Source organism: Hyperolius riggenbachi, chromosome 6, assembly GCF_040937935.1.
Source record: "Hyperolius riggenbachi isolate aHypRig1 chromosome 6, aHypRig1.pri, whole genome shotgun sequence".
In the NCBI taxonomy this organism is placed as follows: Eukaryota; Metazoa; Chordata; class Amphibia; order Anura; family Hyperoliidae; genus Hyperolius; species Hyperolius riggenbachi.
The window spans coordinates 330334791-330353135 of record NC_090651.1 but is presented as its reverse complement, the minus strand read 5'-3'; the positions used below and the strand labels follow the sequence as shown (position 1 = coordinate 330353135).

The following is an 18345-nucleotide window of genomic DNA, read 5'->3' as shown; positions in this document are numbered from 1 at the left end:
GACAATTAAACAGATAAGAGACAATAGTCCCTTTTGGCGAAATGGTGGCAGATTGATATAGATAATGATTATGGGTGTTTCTAGAATGTGCTGGTAGTTTCAAAGGATAAGTGGTGGAACAACATGTCAGAGTAATGGATTAACTTGTTATGAATTTTTTTTTTACTTTTCCAAGTTGTATAAAAGAGGTAATAAATGAACAGTCAAGACACACTCACATCTGACTGTTGGAGTAAGAAGGGTCTCTGTGACTTTCTTTCAAGCCTGCGGCCTACTTGGGGATCCGGAATCCACTAGTCAACTTGAGGCGATTGACCTAACCTAAAAGAATAGATGTAGGCCCCCTAGAGACCTGACAATATTGGCGCCCGAACAGGGACCGAACAGATAATCTCTACCTGAAGATCGTCTGAGGTGTGGGACAGTGGACAACAGCAGCAGGAGATCCGTCAACCTGATAAGAACCTGCTTGACTTTTCTTCTATCTATCCCTGTCTCCTCTATCTCACAGCCTCACACGGGAATCAGGCAAGTATATTACTGTCTCGAAAGATGAATCTTGACTAGTGGATGTATGTTTTGTTTGTACTGTTGGTTTTTATGTAATTGGTTTTTATATGTGGGGTGTAACAAATGTCATTTTGAAGTCACATCAAGTGGTGTCATTTTACTATCATTTACAGTTGTTCAATGCTGTTTGCAATTGCATTCGCTAGAAGATTATAGAAGTGTGTTATAGATTGTTGTATTTTGTATTTCTGCTGTGTATTTGCATTTTTGTTACTGTTTTTTTTAGATGATATTTGATGTCTAGTTGTTAATCTGAATTGTGTTTTTTTGAGGTTAGTTATGAATATCAAGCAGTGTTGCAACCTTTAGACTACCATATACTAGCAAGATAAGATTGTAAAGTAGACACTTTGTCAGTGTCTAAGCATCTGCCTTGCCTGCCTTTAACCTGATTAACCATTTCAGTCCAGCCTATACCAGTTAATAAATTACAGCCTAGGCAGCCAGTGAGTTAATTCATCCCACATTATAACGGCTTATAGACTAATCTGGTTACAATTGATCTAGGGCCCAGATCTCCATTGTATCCATACTGTGAAAGCATTCCCATCCTGTAGATAAGCATAAATAGTCTGGACTGACACAAAGTACAAAGGCAGCCTTTTAAAGTATATGTGGTCTGAATGTATGCAAAATTAAAAGGTTTGAAGTTGTTTAACTGGCATTAGAAGGTTAAAGTATTGTTATTCTAGATATTGCTATAGTGTTGAGGGGTTTATTTTGTAAGTGAGTAGAGTAAGTGGTTGATCAACCCATTTGTTAGAAAGTGCACTTTCAAAGTAGTTGTGTAAAAGTAAAAAAGTTAAGATGGGGAATAGGTTGTCATCCCCTCTCACTGGCAAACTGTCAGGAACTATGTCTTTTTCTTCCTGCTGGTGGCAGCAAATGCATGATTTTGTCAGTTATTTAATCAGCCACCAGCAGATGGCTCTGTCGTCGTTTATTCCTGACCTCACCTACAGATGGCGCAAGAAACCTTGTGTATGGACTCTCTTCCACCAGCAGAGGTCACCACCATTCTGTTATCTCTGCAAATTGTTGCAGCAGGTGATTGGACATATAAGGACTGCTCTGGCTTGCAGCAGGTGCCAGAACTTCCGTTCCCTTGCCCTGAGGAGCTGCCTGGCCTCTCCTGTCTCTTGTATCTGATCCTTGATATCCTGTCTGTACCTATCTGTCTTACCTGAAACTTGGCTTGTTTGACTACGATTATTGTATGCTGAATTGGTCCTGCGTCTCTTGTATTTTTACCCTGTATATTATTGTATATATTTGCATTGTGTATTTTGGTATTAGTTAGATAGATAGATAGGCTGGGGTGGTTTGGGGTTATGTATGTGGTGTCTTGGAATTTTGCTATTTGTCTGCATTGCTGTGCTTACTTCACTGGTACACTCTATAATAAACGGGTGTTTAAACTTATTCAAATCCTGTCTTGTGTTTCTCTGCCATTGTGGTGTTCCCTAAGCAAACCTGGTTATAACAGTAAGTTCTGGCCCTATATCACACCACTGCAGAAAACACTGGTTCCAGGATTTGTATAACATGGATTATCAAGAGGCTTTATATTTTGTTTTACTGGCTGAAGAAAATAAGGACCATTGCTATGATTTTCTCTCAGAGTATTCTAAACCTTACTTGCAGCAGACTTATGCTAATATGTATGGTTTCATTAAGCAACGCCTGTTCACTACACAGGAGGCCCAGGCTTTTGTTGAAGTATTGAGGGAAGTAGCTTTCCCTCCAGCGCGGGATGAATATTCCCCACCTTTTGATAAGGAATTGGTTCAGAGTCTAATCTATTTATTAGAGGATGATGAGGAGACATTTATAGATTATTACAAAAAAAAGGATGAGACATTCCTGCAGAGTTGTATTAATTCAGTACAGTTACTAATTCGTCATGGAATCTGTAAGCATGAATCTGCTTTTCCTTTAATTTTCACCTGGAACTCTCTGTCTACTTTGCTCAACTCTCCTCCTCCACCTGTTAACTCTTTATTCACCTCTCTCGGCCAAGCTCCTCAGCATTCCCGCAATCAGCACTCAATTCCCACTGCAAAGAAGTCTAATTCCGCTCTAAAAGTTGTCAGCAAGGTTAAGCCCAGGCGAAAATATTTTTCCACAGCCTCTATTCATCATTTGCCATCGGAAACTCTCAATCTGGTTCAGCCCGCACAAACTGGGGTGCAGCCCGCACAGACTCTGGTTCAGCCCGCACAAACTGGGGTGCAGCCCGTACAGACTCTGGTTCAGCCCGTACAGACTCTGGTTCAGCCCGCACAAACTGGGGTGCAGCCCGCACAAACTGGGGTGCAGCCCGCACAGACTCTGGTTCAGCCCGCACAAACTGGAGTGCAGCCCGCACAGACTCTGGTTCAGCCCGCACAAACTGGAGTGCAGCCCGTACAGACCCTGACTCAATCGGCACAAACTGTGGTACAGCCCGCACAGTCTCTGGTACAGTTTCCGAAAACCTTGTATGTTTCCAGCCAGATAGCTGAAAAGGAGTATGCGCCCAATCAGATAGCAGAAAATGTATGTGCATCCAGTCAGATTACAGTTGATGTGTGTGATCCCAGCCAGGCTGCAAGCAATCTGTATGTATCCAGTCATATTGCAGTAGATGTGTGTGATCCCAGCCAGGTTACAAGCAATCTGTGTGCATCCAGTCATATTGCAGTTGATGTGTGTGATCCCAGCCAGGCTGCAAGCAATCTGTATGCATCCAGTCAGATTACAGTTGATGTGTGTGATCCCAGCCAGGCTGCAAACCATTTGTATGCATCCTGTCATAGTGCAGTAGATGTGTGTGATCCCAGCCAGGCTGCAAGCAATCTGTATGCATCCAGTCAGATTGCAGTAGTGATGTGTGATTCAAGCTGGGTTGTAGACAATATTAATGCTCTCAGTCAGACTGAGGAAAATTCCTATGCTTCTAGCCAGATTACAGAAAACTCATTTGCTTCCAGTTGGACACCGGAAAATTTAAATATTCCTGGTCAATTTACAAAGATGTTTTTAGTTTCTGCTCAGCCCAGGGTCCAGCCAGCAGCTCAGCCCAGGGTCCAGCCAGCCGCTCAGCCCAGGGTTCAGCCAGCCGCTCAGCCCAGGGTTCAGCCAGCCGCTCAGCCCAGGGTCCAGCCAGCCGCTCAGCCCAAGGTCCAGCCAGCCGCTCAGCCTAAGGTCCAGCCAGCCGCTCAGCCTAGGGTCCAGCCAGACGCTCAGCCCAGGGTCCAGCCAGACGCTCAGCCCAGGGTCCAGCCAGACACTCAGCCCAGGGTTCAGCCAGCCGCTCAGCCTAAGGTCCAGCCAGCCGCTCAGCCTAAGGTCCAGCCAGCCGCTCAGCCTAAGGTCCAGCCAGACGCTCAGCCTAGGGTCCAGCCAGACGCTCAGCCCAGGGTCCAGCCAGACGCTCAGCCCAGGGTCCAGCCAGACGCTCAGCCCAGGGTCCAGCCAGACGCTCAGCCCAGGGTCCAGCCAGACGCTCAGCCCAGGGTCCAGCCAGACGCTCAGCCCAGGGTCCAGCCAGACGCTCAGCCCAGGATCCAGCCAGACGCTCAGCCCAGGATCCAGCCAGACGCTCAGCCCAGGGTCCAGCCAGACGCTCAGCCCAGGGTCCAGCCAGACGCTCAGCCCAGGGTCCAGCCAGACGCTCAGCCCAGGGTCCAGCCAGACGCTCAGCCCAGGGTCCAGCCAGACGCTCAGCCCAGGGTCCAGCCAGACGCTCAGCCCGATTCCCAGCCAGATGCTCAGCCCGAGGCCCAGTGTTCTCTTTTTACTGTCCAATCTGTTAATTTAAAGTGTCTGTCTGTAGAGCAACCAGATCTCACTCTGCTCAAGTTAGTTTTGTTTCCATCAACAGTAAAAGTTATTCCTCGCTGTCCTTCTTGGGATAAGCTCAGGGACTGTAACCTGGTGGCCACCAGTAGCAAAGACCATCGACCCTTGCAGGACGCTCTGGTGAATACCGAGTGGTCACCTAAATTCCATGCTTTGGGTTTGTCCTCTCCTTTGTGCCAGTGTCAACAGCTTTCAAAATTATCAACAGTTTTTTACCAACTTCTACTCACAGTCCCTCAGATACCTGTTGCTACACTATGGACTTTATCTACCTTGTTACCAGCACCAGTTGCCCTTCTACAGAAACCATTTAACTCTCCACAGTTTCCAGTGCCTCCAGTTAACTCTCCACAGTTTCCAGTGCCTCCAGTTAACTCTCCACAGTTTCCAGTGCCTCCAGTTAACTCTCCACAGTTTCCAGTGCCTCCAGTTAACTCTCCACAGTTTTCAGTGCCTCCAGTTAACTCTCCACAGTTTCCAGTGCCTCCAGTTAACTCTCCACAGTTTCCAGTGCCTCCAGTTTACTCTCCACAGTTTCCAGTGCCTCCAGTTTACTTTCCACAGCTTCCAGTGCCTCCAGTTAACTCTCCACAGCTTCCAGGTGCCTCTTCAGCACAGACTCCAAGTGCCTCTTCAGCACAGACTCCAGGTGCCTCTTCAGCACAGACTCCAGGTGCCTCTTCAGCACAGACTCCAGGTGCCTCTTCAGCACAGACTCCAGGTGCCTCTTCAGCACAGACTCCAGGTGCCTCTTCAGCACAAACTCCAGGTGCCTCTTCAGCACAGACTCCAGGTGCCTCTTCAGCACAGACTCCAGGTGCCTCTTCAGCACAGACTCCAGGTGCCTCTTCAGCACAGACTCCAGGTGCCTCTTCAGCACAGACTCCAGGTGCCTCTTCAGCACAGACTCCAGGTGCCTCTTCAGCACAGACTCCAGGTGCCTCTTCAGCACAGACTCCAGGTGCCTCTTCAGCACAGACTCCAGGTGCCTCTTCAGCACAGACTCCAGGTGCCTCTACAGCACAGCCTCCAGGTGCCTCTACAGCACAGCCTCCAGGTGCCTCTACAGCACAGCCTCCAGGTGCCTCTACAGCACAGCCTCCAGGTGCCTCTACAGCACAGCCTCCAGGTGCCTCTACAGCACAGGCTCCAGTTGCCTCTACAGCACAGCTTCCAGTTGCCTCTACAGCACAGCTTCCAGTTGCCTCTACAGCACAGCTTCCAGTTGCCTCTACAGCACAGCTTTCAGTTGCCTCTACAGCACAGCTTCCAGTTGCCTCTACAGCACAGCTTCCAGTTGCCTCTACAGCACAGCTTCCAGTTGCCTCTACAGCACAGCTTCCAGTTGCCTCTACAGCACAGCTTCCAGTTGCCTCTACAGCACAGCTTCCAGTTGCCTCTACAGCACAGCTTCCAGTTACTTGTAAAGTATCTGTTTCCACCTTGCATTGGTGCTTATGGCCTTATGCTTGGGAATCCCCCTTGCCACCCATCTTGGACACTGTAGTGGCAAGTCTGAAGAATCTTGTTTTGGATCTTGAGATTCTTTTGTGGTTTGTGAGGAGCGTCCAGAGGCCGCTCCTAAAGGGGGGGGTAATGTCAGGAACTATGTCTTTTTCTTCCTGCTGGTGGCAGCAAATGCATGATTTTGTCAGTTATTTAATCAGCCACCAGCAGATGGCTCTGTCGTCGTTTATTCCTGACCTCACCTACAGATGGCGCAAGAAACCTTGTGTATGGACTCTCTTCCACCAGCAGAGGTCACCACCATTCTGTTATCTCTGCAAATTGTTGCAGCAGGTGATTGGACATATAAGGACTGCTCTGGCTTGCAGCAGGTGCCAGAACTTCCGTTCCCTTGCCCTGAGGAGCTGCCTGGCCTCTCCTGTCTCTTGTATCTGATCCTTGATATCCTGTCTGTACCTATCTGTCTTACCTGAAACTTGGCTTGTTTGACTACGATTATTGTATGCTGAATTGGTCCTGCGTCTCTTGTATTTTTACCCTGTATATTATTGTATATATTTGCATTGTGTATTTTGGTATTAGTTAGATAGATAGATAGGCTGGGGTGGTTTGGGGTTATGTATGTGGTGTCTTGGAATTTTGCTATTTGTCTGCATTGCTGTGCTTACTTCACTGGTACACTCTATAATAAACGGGTGTTTAAACTTATTCAAATCCTGTCTTGTGTTTCTCTGCCATTGTGGTGTTCCCTAAGCAAACCTGGTTATAACACAAACGGAAGGGGGTGTTCCGGGTGTCTGGAACCACCCCCCTGCACCGAGACCGGAAGTGGGGCTGCCGTGTATTCAGCCATGGGGCATGTCGATGTCTGTCTCTCCTGGTACCTATCGTGGCTGCTGCTGTAACTGAGTGACTGGCTGCTAGGTAACAGAAGTCCTGCCCCTTGCCTGCAGAGATAGCCAGCCAGTGAGTAGTGAGCAGCCGGGCTTCCAGCGCGTCATTTGAAAGGGCAGAGGCAGCCAGAGGATTCCAGTCCTGCCGGATGTCTGCACTCGGCAGGAAAGTTTCTCCCTCAATACCAGCCTCCTGGGATTTAAAACCCGAAGGGACAGGCCGGGACACTGACTGCAGCAGACATCAGCTACAGACACTTCTTTGTAAGGTGACACCTCTCCTCTTTTCTCCTGTGCTTTGAACAGGCCAGCGCTTATCACACAGCCAGCATCTCACTGTCTCCTGTAACCCTTTCACTGCTGGTGTTTGCTGATTTAACTTTTTTCAGAAGCAGCACTTTGTATTTGTCATGCGTAGATTAAACAATAGTCTTCTATTTGGAGCTGCACACTGATATATTGAATACCTCAATAGCACTGGGGGGATCTGGCTATATATACACAGGGGGATCTGACTATATACACTGGCTATATGCAGGGGGGTCTGGCTATATACAGTGGGAGATCTGGCTATATACAGGGAGGATTTGGCTATATATAGGGGGAATATAACTATATACACTTGCTATATACAGGGGGTATCTTATGTACAGTAGCTATATACAGGGGGATCTGGCTATATACAAGGGGGATCTGACTATATACCCTGGCTCTATACAAGGGGAATCTGACTATATACCCTTACTATATACAAGGGGGGGAGTCTGGCTATATACCCTGGTTATATACAGGGGGGATCTGGCTATATACAAGGGGGGGGTCTGGCTATATACCAGGGGGATCTGGCTATATACAAGGGGGATCTGACTATACCCTGGCTCTATACAAGGGGGATCTGACTATATACCCTTACTATATACAAGGGGGGGGGGTCTGGCTATATACCCTGGTTATATACAAGGGGGATCTGACTATATACCCTGGTTATATACAAGGGGGATCTGACTATATACCCTGGCTCTATACAAGGGGTATCTGGCTATATACACTGGCTATATATAAGGGGGATTTGGCGAAATACAAGGGGGAATTTGGATATATGTACTCAACGGGGAGTCATCTGGCTATATACGATAAATGGGGATCATGTGGTTACCTATCCTAACTGGGGGGGGGGTCATCTAGCTATCTATACTGTAAATGGGGGCCTCCTCTGGCTACCTGTGTGATAAATGGGGGGTCATCTGGTCACCTGTACTATAGGGTAATTTCGTTATCCGTAATAAAGGGGGGGTTATCTGGCTACCTAATCACCGCCACTTTATATATATTTTGGCGAAACACTACTGCAGCATGTGTATTTTGAAGGGAAACACTGCCCATTGTGTGTATTTTGTGGGGAAATGCTGTGCATCATGTGTATTTTGTGGGCAAGCGCATGTGCGGTAGTGCGCGGCTTGCCAAAAGAGATCTTTCAGGAATCCCCCCCCCTTGAAAATCCTGGGTTTGCCCCTGCCTCTTGACACAGCGGAGCAAGCTGGTCTTGCCTCCCAGCCCCCAGGTAAGGGCTGGTTCAGACGGACGTTTAGAGGCGTCGCGTTCGTTGGCGTTGCGTTCGTGATGCGTTCAGGCTTTCAGCAGCGTTCGCATTGCGTTCGGATGCGTTCGCGTTTTTTCTTCCCCTAGAGGGACATTACCCGTCGCGGTTAACCACCCCTGGAAGCAACATGTAGCTTCCAGGGGCTCCTTGAACGCCAGTGAAAATCGGGACCCGAATGCCGCGTTTGTGCAAACGCGCGTAAAAGCTTGGTACAAACGCTCCCATTCACTTGAATGGGAGCGTTTAACGCCAAGCCCCGAACGCTGGCAGTAAACGCTCTGCAAACGTCCGTCTGAACCAGCCCTAAATCAGCTATTGAATGGATGACATCTAATCACGGGACTTGGGCTACTACCCCTCTCCAAGAGATTAGTAAGAAGATAAAAATGCCAGAGGGTGCAAGGTTAGATTATACATTGTGGAAGAATTTTATTGATCAGTATCAAAAATGGCTTGATAAAAAAAGGAAATTAACTACACAAATCCGTCTTTGGTTGGAGGAATCTCAGAAAAAGCCAGTTCAGTTAGCTGAATGTTTTTATGCAGGACAGTATAAATATGCACCTAGGAATTGTTTGCCAGCAGGGTGGCCAGATGAAAGTATTATTGGTGATTTAGATGTTAGCCCAGATAATCTTGGCACAGTGTTAGCATTGTTAGATTTGGAAAGAGGTACTGGTAGTACAGCAGCAACATCTAGCGATTCACAAGGCACATCAGTGGAAAGTGATCCAAAGCTAATTTTTGCGCAATCAGTAAAAGATCAAATAACTTTTGTTGAAGAAGCATAAGCATTTGGAAGAAAGAGTTGAAGAATGGTTAGAAGAATACATGAGAATGCCAAATGAAGGGAAGAAATGGTTGACAACTGCTCATTTTGCTAGCTCTAGAGGTTCTGCTGAGTATCAGAAGTGGTATTATATTTACAGAAGGGTGAAGCAGCAGGCAGAGATGGAGGAATCTAGGAGAGATCGTGAGGAAAGTACACTTTTTGTAGATTCTTCAAATGAATCTGGTGTGACAGCAAATTTAGTTAAAAGGGCACCTCAAGATGTACCACCCCCATATACTAATGCTTCATCTTCAGTGGCTAAGGAGGTTGAGAAAATATATCCTGATCTTAAGGAAGTTGCTCAGCCTTTTTACCCAATGAGGACTCAAGCAGTAAGAGGGAAATGCTACAGATGTGAAGTACAATATTGAATGGTTTCAGCCTTGGAGTAGAACGGAACAATTATCTCTAGCTGAACGGAACAATTATCTCTACTGAGCGCGCCCAGCCGGGCTGCAGCTCTCTGAAGCTGCTCCAGACCTTGTCTCAGATTTCTACACCTTTAAACCTATTTGTGCTGAAACTGGACCCAAAATACAGAGGAATTCCACCCACCACGACCAAGGCTACAACTACAACCAACCAGAACAATCGGATTACTTTGGATGGCAGAGATTTAAACTGGATTGAAATCCTCCATGAAGCTTACCACTGCTGAACACACCAAGCCTTCTAACAGCTGACCTGAAACAAGACCTTCAACCTCTGAAGACTTGATTGCCCTCACTCCACCCTGTGAGTAATCCTTTATACATTATCCAAGGCATATGCAACAAGTGACTATCTTCCACATGTATGTTATCATTTATCATCTAACTCTAAAACAAGGAGCTTTACTTAAAATAAATCTATGATCCAACTCTGTAGGAATGAAAGGATTTTGCACAGATCCCCTTTGATCTCAGCAGGACTCCAGAAGTAAAAGCTATCTAAACAAATCTATTGTCTCTAATGTCAACATACAAATACTCAAAGGATCTTCTCTCTGCCTGCCCTCCCAAAAAACAATTACAAATTAACACCTCACTAGCTCTCCTCTTAAAATCCTTTGGGATACTCAAGAAAAGCAGAAGGGGGAGGAGAGGTAGTGGATCTAAGTATAAAAAACAGTTGTCCCCAGGAAAGCTCAATCACAGCTACACTCTGCAATGCCAGATCGATAAATAATAAGACTGCAACTATACATGACCTAATAGAGCTCTCTGATTTGACCTTTTTGACAGAGACCTGGCTTGGGAAACATGCAGGCCCGACTCTTGAAGCAACCGTGCCGACCAATTATTCAGTCTTGCACTGTGAGAGACAAGTCCGCTAGGATGGGGGGGTTGCCATATGCTTCAGATCCTCTGAACATAAGGCCCCTGCCCATAGGCCCCACTGAAACCTTTGAATGTCTTGCAGCCCAACTGTCAGCAGAAGTAAACATATTGCTCATATACCGCCCTCCAAAAAATGGTCCAGCCTTTCTTAAGGAAATATCTGAACTCTTATCCTGCCTAACAGCGGAACACCCTAGATGGATAATCCTGTGAGACTTCAATGCATGGGTGGATGATCACGACTCCCGCCTAGGAAGTGAACTACTTCTCATAATGAGTGAACTGGGTTTCTCTCAGGCTGTCAACCTCCCCACCCACAAGAAAAGGGCACACCCTGGATCTTATATTTCATTTCGGACTTTTAAGATCACACATGGATATAAACCCAGTGGTATGGTCAGACCACCACACCATCCACTTCTCTCTGACAGCACCAGCGATAAAACACAGAGGGAAAGAACTCAAAATACCGTTCTCTGAAAGATGTCTCACCCCAGCACGTTCAGAATATCCTCAACTTCGATGCATTAACCAATCATTGCGCAGACCCAGACTCCATGGTCCTGATGTACAACCATGCAATGTCATCTGCCTATGACGCCCTTGCTCCAGTTCGCATTAAACGGTCTACACCACTTGACCATGCACGGTGGTTTGACAGCTCACTAAAGGACCTAAAGAAAGAAGTGCGCAGACTAGAAAGGAAGTGGCGAAAATCTCAGAATTTAAAAGATAAACACACCCTTGTCTCTCACCTGGAAAGCTACCAAAATGCGATCACCAAGAAAAAAATCCTCCTACCCATCACAGGAGATCGCAAAGGCCGTCAACAGGCCAGCCCAACTATTTCGCACAGTTGATAGACTATGTAACCCATCCTGTCTAAAACCTACATAACTCCCTCAAAGGAGCTATGCGAGAAATTTGCTTGCTACTTTGCTGACAAAGTATCCTCTATTCGGTCTCTCATTCATTCCACAGCACCTAATGGCCCATACTCACGAGGGACAAATGTCGCCGCAACTGCGTGGCGCGCGAGTTGCGGCGACAGGTCGCGCGTGTGTATAAAGCGCGCCCCCGGAAATGTCGCTGGCGCGACCAGTTGCATAGCGATTGAAATTTTCAATCGCAAGTATTTAAGTTGCAGCAACTGTCGCTAGCGGCGCGGGCTATTAGTGGTGTGTACAGCAGTTGCTAGTGATTTTATTGTCTGTATCTAGCGACCCCTATGTCGCTTAGGAGAGATTCCGACGCCACTTCCTGTGCGCTGGTCATGTTGAATCTTGTTGAATTTCTTAACAGCCTACATACACATACGTATCTGTACATCTGTACACACACACACACACACACACACACACACACACACACACACACACACACACACACACACACACACACACTAAAAATACTAAACAATTCCCACCCCCTCCCCACCTCCCTTCATTGGTGTAAACACAGTATTTGAATACCTACCTGGGCTCTCGTCAAAATCGGAACTCTGCTGCTGCTGTTCCTCCTCCTCCTCCAGAGGTTGGCCCGCTCCGTGCTCCATACGTTCTAGTTACAAACAACAATACAACAGAAAACAACATTACATTACCATACAGACAGACATGGTATACAAAACGCATACGGAAAACTGCCAGACGATTGTGCTCCTAGCCTCAGCTTACACTCACTCTGTCCATCTCTGATGGAACTGAACTGGCTCTGAAGACTTTTCCAGCATCACTACAGAACACAGGACTTGGCTGTAGAGATGGGCCGAACCTCCGATTTTAGGTTCGCGAACCGGGTTCGCGAACTGTCGCGGAAGGTTCGGTTCGCGTTAAAGTTCGCGAACCGCAATACACTTCAATGGGGATGCGAACTATTAGAAAAAAAAAAAATTCTGCTGGCCACAAAAGTGATGGAAAAGATGTTTCAAGGGGTCTAACACCTGGACGGGGGGCATGGCGGAGTGGGATAGATGCCAAAAGTCCCCGGGAAAAATCTGGATTTGACGCAAAGCAGCGTTTTAAGGTCAGAAATCATATTGAATGATAAATGACAGGCCTAAAGTGCTTTCAAACATCTTGCATGTGTATACATCAATCAAGTAGTGTAATTAAGGTACTGCTTCACACTGACACACCAAACTGTTCACTGAACAGAACAGGTATGCAGTGGCGGGTTCACTGAACAGAACAGGTATGCAGTGGCGGGTTCACTGAACAGAACAGGTATGCAGTGGTGGGTTCACAGAACAGAACAGGTATGCAGTGGTGGGTTCACAGAACAGGTATGCAGTGGTGGGTTCACAGAACAGGTATGCAGGGGTGGGTTCACAGAACAGGTATGCAGCCAGGGACAAGCTAAGCCTAACTAATCTTTCCCTATGAGAGAGTGTGCAGCAGCTCGCCCTACTCTAACTAATGCAGGCGCACGAGTGACCGTAATGGCCGCCGCTGCCTGCCTTTTTAGTAGGGGGGGGGAGTGGCTCCAGGGGCTAGTGTAGCCTAATTGGCTACACTGGGCCTGCTGACTGATGTAGAGGTTCAAAGTTGACCCTCATAGTGCATTGTGGGGCGAACCGAACTTCCGGAAACGTTCGCCTGCGGGAGGCGAACGCGAACCACCGAAGTTCGCCGGGAACCGTTCGGCCCATCTCTACTTGGCTGCACACTGAATAGAGACTATCTACAAATCTCTGTCTACAACACTTTGTATGATTTGTTATCACTAGCTGAGCAGATGCAGTCATTAGAACAGTTGTGCAGAGAATAGAAAATTTTTACTCTCTGTACCCATAGTTATCAGTCTCTCAGGTTGGGAGCTCCATTACTATCTCCCTCTCCCCCCACCCCCCTCCCCTCCATCGCTACACCAGGCTTTCGCAACCAGGGAACCCCAAGGTTCCTTGAGGACTCTGCAGGGGTTCCTTGGCATTTTAGTCCATCGTGGGTGAGTAAAATATAGCACATTATAATCGGTGGTACTGTAACAAGAAGCACTAAATTGGTGGGTCAGAAGACAGTATAATGAGTGGCAGTGTGATAATAGGAGATATTGAAATTAGCAGGCGAACCTATTTAAAGACCAGAAAAATAACAGTAGGGGTTCCTCGAGACTAACAAATTGTTTGCAGGGGTTCCTTGAGGTCCAAAAGTTATTTACAGGGTTCCTCCAGGGTAAAAAGGTTCAGAAAGGCTGCTCTACACACAGAAAGAAAGAAATATATTTTATTTGGATGCCTACCGCCGTCCGCTGACGGAATATCTTCACGCTGCTGTTCAGCGACATTGGCGCTGTCAGCCGACTGGCCATCGCCCTCCTCCACCCGGTGAAGGCGGACGGATTGCAATGTGGAATCTGTACAACAACAACACAAACAAAGAAATTTCATTTTGGCAACAGACACACACACACACACACACACACACACACACACACACACACACACACACACACACACACAGACAGACAGACAGACAGACAGACAGACAGACAGACAGACACACACACAATTGCACGCACGCACGGACGCACAGTGCTTACCTTGGGCAGTGGGTTGAGGCCGGCGACGGAGTGCGTCTTCCCCTTGGTCCTGCTCCTGGCGCTCTGTACCCATTTCCCTTTCTGCAAATAATAACAACCCCCAAAAAAGAAATTAAATTTCTCTGGGTTTGTTGGGTGTTTTGGGGGAAGTGTGTGTGTGTGGGAGGGGGTGGGGGTGGTTATGGCAGCTGAAAAAAAACTTACTACGGCGGTCAATCTTTCTTATCTTTTGAAGCCTCCCATATTCTTTGTGCTTCAAATCCGACCACCTTTTGCGCAGTTGCGCCTTGGTCCTGCGCTTTCTGTGGTTTCTCCTCAGGGTGGAGATAACCCTCTGCATGATGTCATGTTTCCGGATGTTTGGGTGGGGATAAATGCCTAAGCGGCAATCGTAGTCGCTGTCCTCAAGTATCTCCACCATGTCCACCATCTCCTTTGTTCGCATGGGGGATGCGCGACGATGTCGCGACCTTTCTCGCCGTGGTACACGATCTGTGGCCATTCCAACAAGAATTCACGCTACTAGTACTTTGTCGCACTGCTGACCTATCTATATCCGCCAGAACCAGGATCCAAAGTTCCGGGTCGCGCGTAGTGACAGGTCGCGCATTCTGACAGTTTTATTTCTGTACAGAACACTTTATTTCACTTTATTTGTGTTAAGGTTTCATTCATTTCTATAATTTATAACTTTATCAGCTTCACTTTAGTTATTACTTTCAGTTTTAGCATTTTTATTCAGTTCAAGTTCCAGTTATTAAACTTTATTTATAAAACAGTGTGTGTCACTTGAAAGCATGTTTTTTTTGTAGTCTTCAACTTAACTTAATTGACAATTCCTATGTACAGCACCTTCACTTCCTCTCTTCCCAAACAATCTTTATTGATGAAACACTTTTCAACACAGCATCTTCTTATACAGCATGTGTTACTTTACACACCTTGAGCTTTATATTCAGCACACGGAGTGCTTCTCTTTCATTCCCTAGACGACAGGTCGCAAATTTACTTCTGTCGGTGTACGACAATTCTTTCCGAAGACTTTTCTGTTGCTGGAGAATTGCTGCTTTATTTACAGGTAAAATGCAATCCTACAAAGACATGCTTAACCAATGTACTGCACATCAGTTTATATTCTGTATGAACATAGTCCAGTCTGTGCTGATCAATTGTTTTCTGTTTCTTATCTGTAGTGATGGATTTCTATAGTGTCGAGTTCCTGCCCGAGTTCATTGAGGTGTACCGAAGACATACTTGCCTGTGGAAGGTCAAATCAACTGAGTACCACAACAAAATCATGAAAAGAGCTGCAAAAGAAGAATTCGTTGCGCTCTGTAAAATGCGAGGAACCCTAAACAATCCAGATGTACATGTGAGAACGAAAAAAATACACAACCTACGTACCATCTACCAGAGGGAATTGAAACGTGCGAACAAATCAAAGAAATCTGGTTCCGCGGCAGCTGATGTGCACACACCTAAACTATGGTATTTTCATTTGCTGGAATTTACAGCCGACCAACTGGATGAGCGAGAGAGTATCCATAACTTGGAAGATGACGACTCAATGGAGGACGGTTCAACTAGTTCTATAGCGGACGGGTTAACAGAGTCTGATGCACCGGTAAGAAAGCATTGCTATTGTGCCGCTTATATTATTATGTTGGTATTAGTAGTATTATTATTATTTAGTATTTATATAGCGCCGACATATTACACAGCGCTGTACAGAGAATATATATATAGTCTTGTCACTAACTGTCCCTCAAAGGAGCTCACAATCTAATCCCTACCATTGTCATATGTATATATTATGTAGCGTATGTATCGTAGTCTAGGGCCAAGTTTTAGGGGGATCATTTAACTTATCTGTATGTTTTTGGAATGTGAGAGGAAACCGGAGTACCCAGAGGAAACCCACACAGACACAGAGAGAACATACTCTTTGCAGATAGTGCCCTGGCTGGTATTCCAAACAGGGACCCAGCGCTGCAAGGCGAGAGAGCAAAGCACTACGCCACCATCAATCAATCAATTGTAAATGCATGTTGGCGTAGTGGTTAGCTGTGTCGCCTTGTAGCACTGGATCACTGGTTCGAATCCCAGCCAGGGCACTATCTGCAAAGAGTTTGTATGTTATCCCCGTGTGAGGGATTAGATTGTGAGCTCCTTTGAGGGTCAGTTAATGACATATATATATATATATATATATATATTTATAATATATATATATATATATATATATATATATATATATATATATATATATATATTTATAATATATATATATATATATATATATATTTATAATATATATATATATATATATTTATAATATATATATATATATATATATATTTATAATATATATATTTATAATATATATATATATATATATATATATATATATATATATATATATATATATATATATATATATATATATATATATATGCTGCACAGCACTGCGTAATATGGCAGCGCTATATAAATACTAAATAATAATAATAAAAAAAATAATAAAATGCACTTATGCTGATAGTCATTACTATCACTTTAGTGTGTGGGAGGGCCCTCGCTTATATGCTTAATATGCTTTACTGTTGCTTCTTGTGGTGAGCTGTGCACCTAGTGTACAAAGTAATCTGTTGAAATGTTCTACTTTCCAACACTTTACAGTCAACTACAAGTGCAGCCAAATGTGTTCACCGCACACTAATGTCACTCTCTGCGCTCCCCCACCCTCTTAATTCGCTCCGCCCCCCCTCCCCCCCCGCTTCCTTTCCCTCCATGCTGATTACACAAATCAGCGTGGAGGGAAGGGGCATGGGCAGGGGCCCTAGCGATTCCGGAGGGGGGGTTTAGTGGGGTAAACACAGACGCACAGCGCAGCACTATTTTATGGGATCTCAGCACGAAGGCTTGGTGGAAAGTTAATTACCAACACAGCCTGGGCTCTATAGGCAGACCCAGCCTCTGAATGGGGATTGCGTTGTAAGAAGCCCGCATCGGGTTCTGTAACACCAGTGACATTTTTAAGTTTAGGGTTCGTGCATTAATGACTTACCTCTGTACCCAGTTTACACAGGCTTCTTCAGACACCACGAATGAGGACGTACCAACCCACACTAGCACGCCGATTAAAAATACAACTAAGGCGAAAAGCTACAGGCAAGCACCACGAAAGAAGCTGACAGAGGAAGAGATAGAGAAAGAAAATGTACTGAAACGTGCTATGAACTTGATAACTGAAGACGTTGAGGAGGAGGAGGAAGATCCAAATATGCATTTTGGAAAGAGCATTGTGCAACAATTGGGAAAACTCAGCCAAGAACAAGCTTTCCTTGCAAAAGTGCATATCCAACAAATCCTGGCTGATGGCTACTTTGGCCTGCTTACCAACCCACGGCCCACAGGGGCAAGGCCCCCCATTAACAACAATGTAATGTTTTCTATTCCAAAACCCACCCCCATGCTATTCCCCCCCTCAAACACAAACCATTACCCGGACAACCCAAGCCACTACCAGCTTCAGCAGCAGGCAAATGCTGCAGAGGCTTGTGTTAACTTGAGTAGGCCCCCATTCACACAATTAGCCCATGCCAACAATATTTCCCAAACAGGGGACCCCTCTCCTTCTGATCAAGGTGGCCTACACTACAGGACACTGATTTGTTGTGGATTTTGAAATGTGACCCAATTGACAAATAAATCGTTTTTACTATACCTGTGTTTTATTGATTTATTACATTCTAGTGATTAAAAAACATTGCAATGTAGGCACCCATGTGGAGACATTATGAATGATGCCTGCCTGCATAAGATGTATGTGATATATATGAGCAGGACAGAGCGCTATAATTGCTCACACTCCAAGTCCCTCAGCACTCGACATCACTTCATGTGCAGTGTACAGTGTACAAACATGAAGTGATCTCCTTGCTGGTGAGTTAGATAGGTTCCTGCTTGTAGGCAGGGGGTGCCCCAGTATAGTTGACCCCACTATAGGTTAGATAGGTAGCTGGCCCCCATGCAGGTAGGTAAACACCCCCACGCAATAGTAGAGGAGGGAGTCCTCCGCGAGGGGGGGGGGGGGGGGGCAGCCGACCTCTCCCTCCCTTCCTCTCCGGGCCGCCCTGCTGCTCCCCCCCTCTGATGCAGAGCGCATCAGCAGCCAGCAGGGAAGCGCTGGAATAGCAACAACTCACCACCCTGGTTCCACTCGCTGGTCACTACCCGCTGGACTTTCCTCCTCTGCACACGCTGATACACACGCTGCTT

At 46.1% G+C, this 18345-nt stretch overlaps 2 protein-coding genes across 5 annotated transcripts in view; one reads left to right on the top strand and one right to left on the bottom strand.

Moving 5' to 3' along the window:
* Positions 1-18345, bottom strand: part of CD79A (CD79a molecule) — a 148440-nt gene that overhangs the window by 75591 nt on the left and 54504 nt on the right. The window lies entirely within an intron of this gene.
* LOC137522917 (uncharacterized) lies at positions 6867-17766 on the top strand. 2 transcript variants are annotated; one of them, XM_068243059.1, is made up of 3 exons: positions 6867-7037; positions 15258-15688; positions 17144-17766. In XM_068243059.1, the coding sequence occupies exons 1-3, from the start codon at positions 6923-6925 to the stop codon at positions 17750-17752; spliced, it is 1155 nt and encodes a 384-aa protein (XP_068099160.1). In that variant the 5' UTR covers positions 6867-6922; the 3' UTR covers positions 17753-17766. The 2 variants fall into 2 exon arrangements, with proteins under 2 accessions (XP_068099160.1, XP_068099161.1); XM_068243060.1 differs by having other exon boundaries at positions 6867-7042.

Coding starts and splice junctions, on each gene's coding strand:
- LOC137522917 (XM_068243059.1), top strand. CDS start 6,923: ATGTCTGCACTCGGCAGGAAAGTTTCTCCCTCAATACCAGCCTCCTGG. Junction 7,038..15,257: donor TCAGCTACAGACACTTCTTT/GTAAGGTGACAC, acceptor TCTTATCTGTAG/TGATGGATTTCTATAGTGTC. Junction 15,689..17,143: donor TAACAGAGTCTGATGCACCG/GTAAGAAAGCAT, acceptor CTCTGTACCCAG/TTTACACAGGCTTCTTCAGA.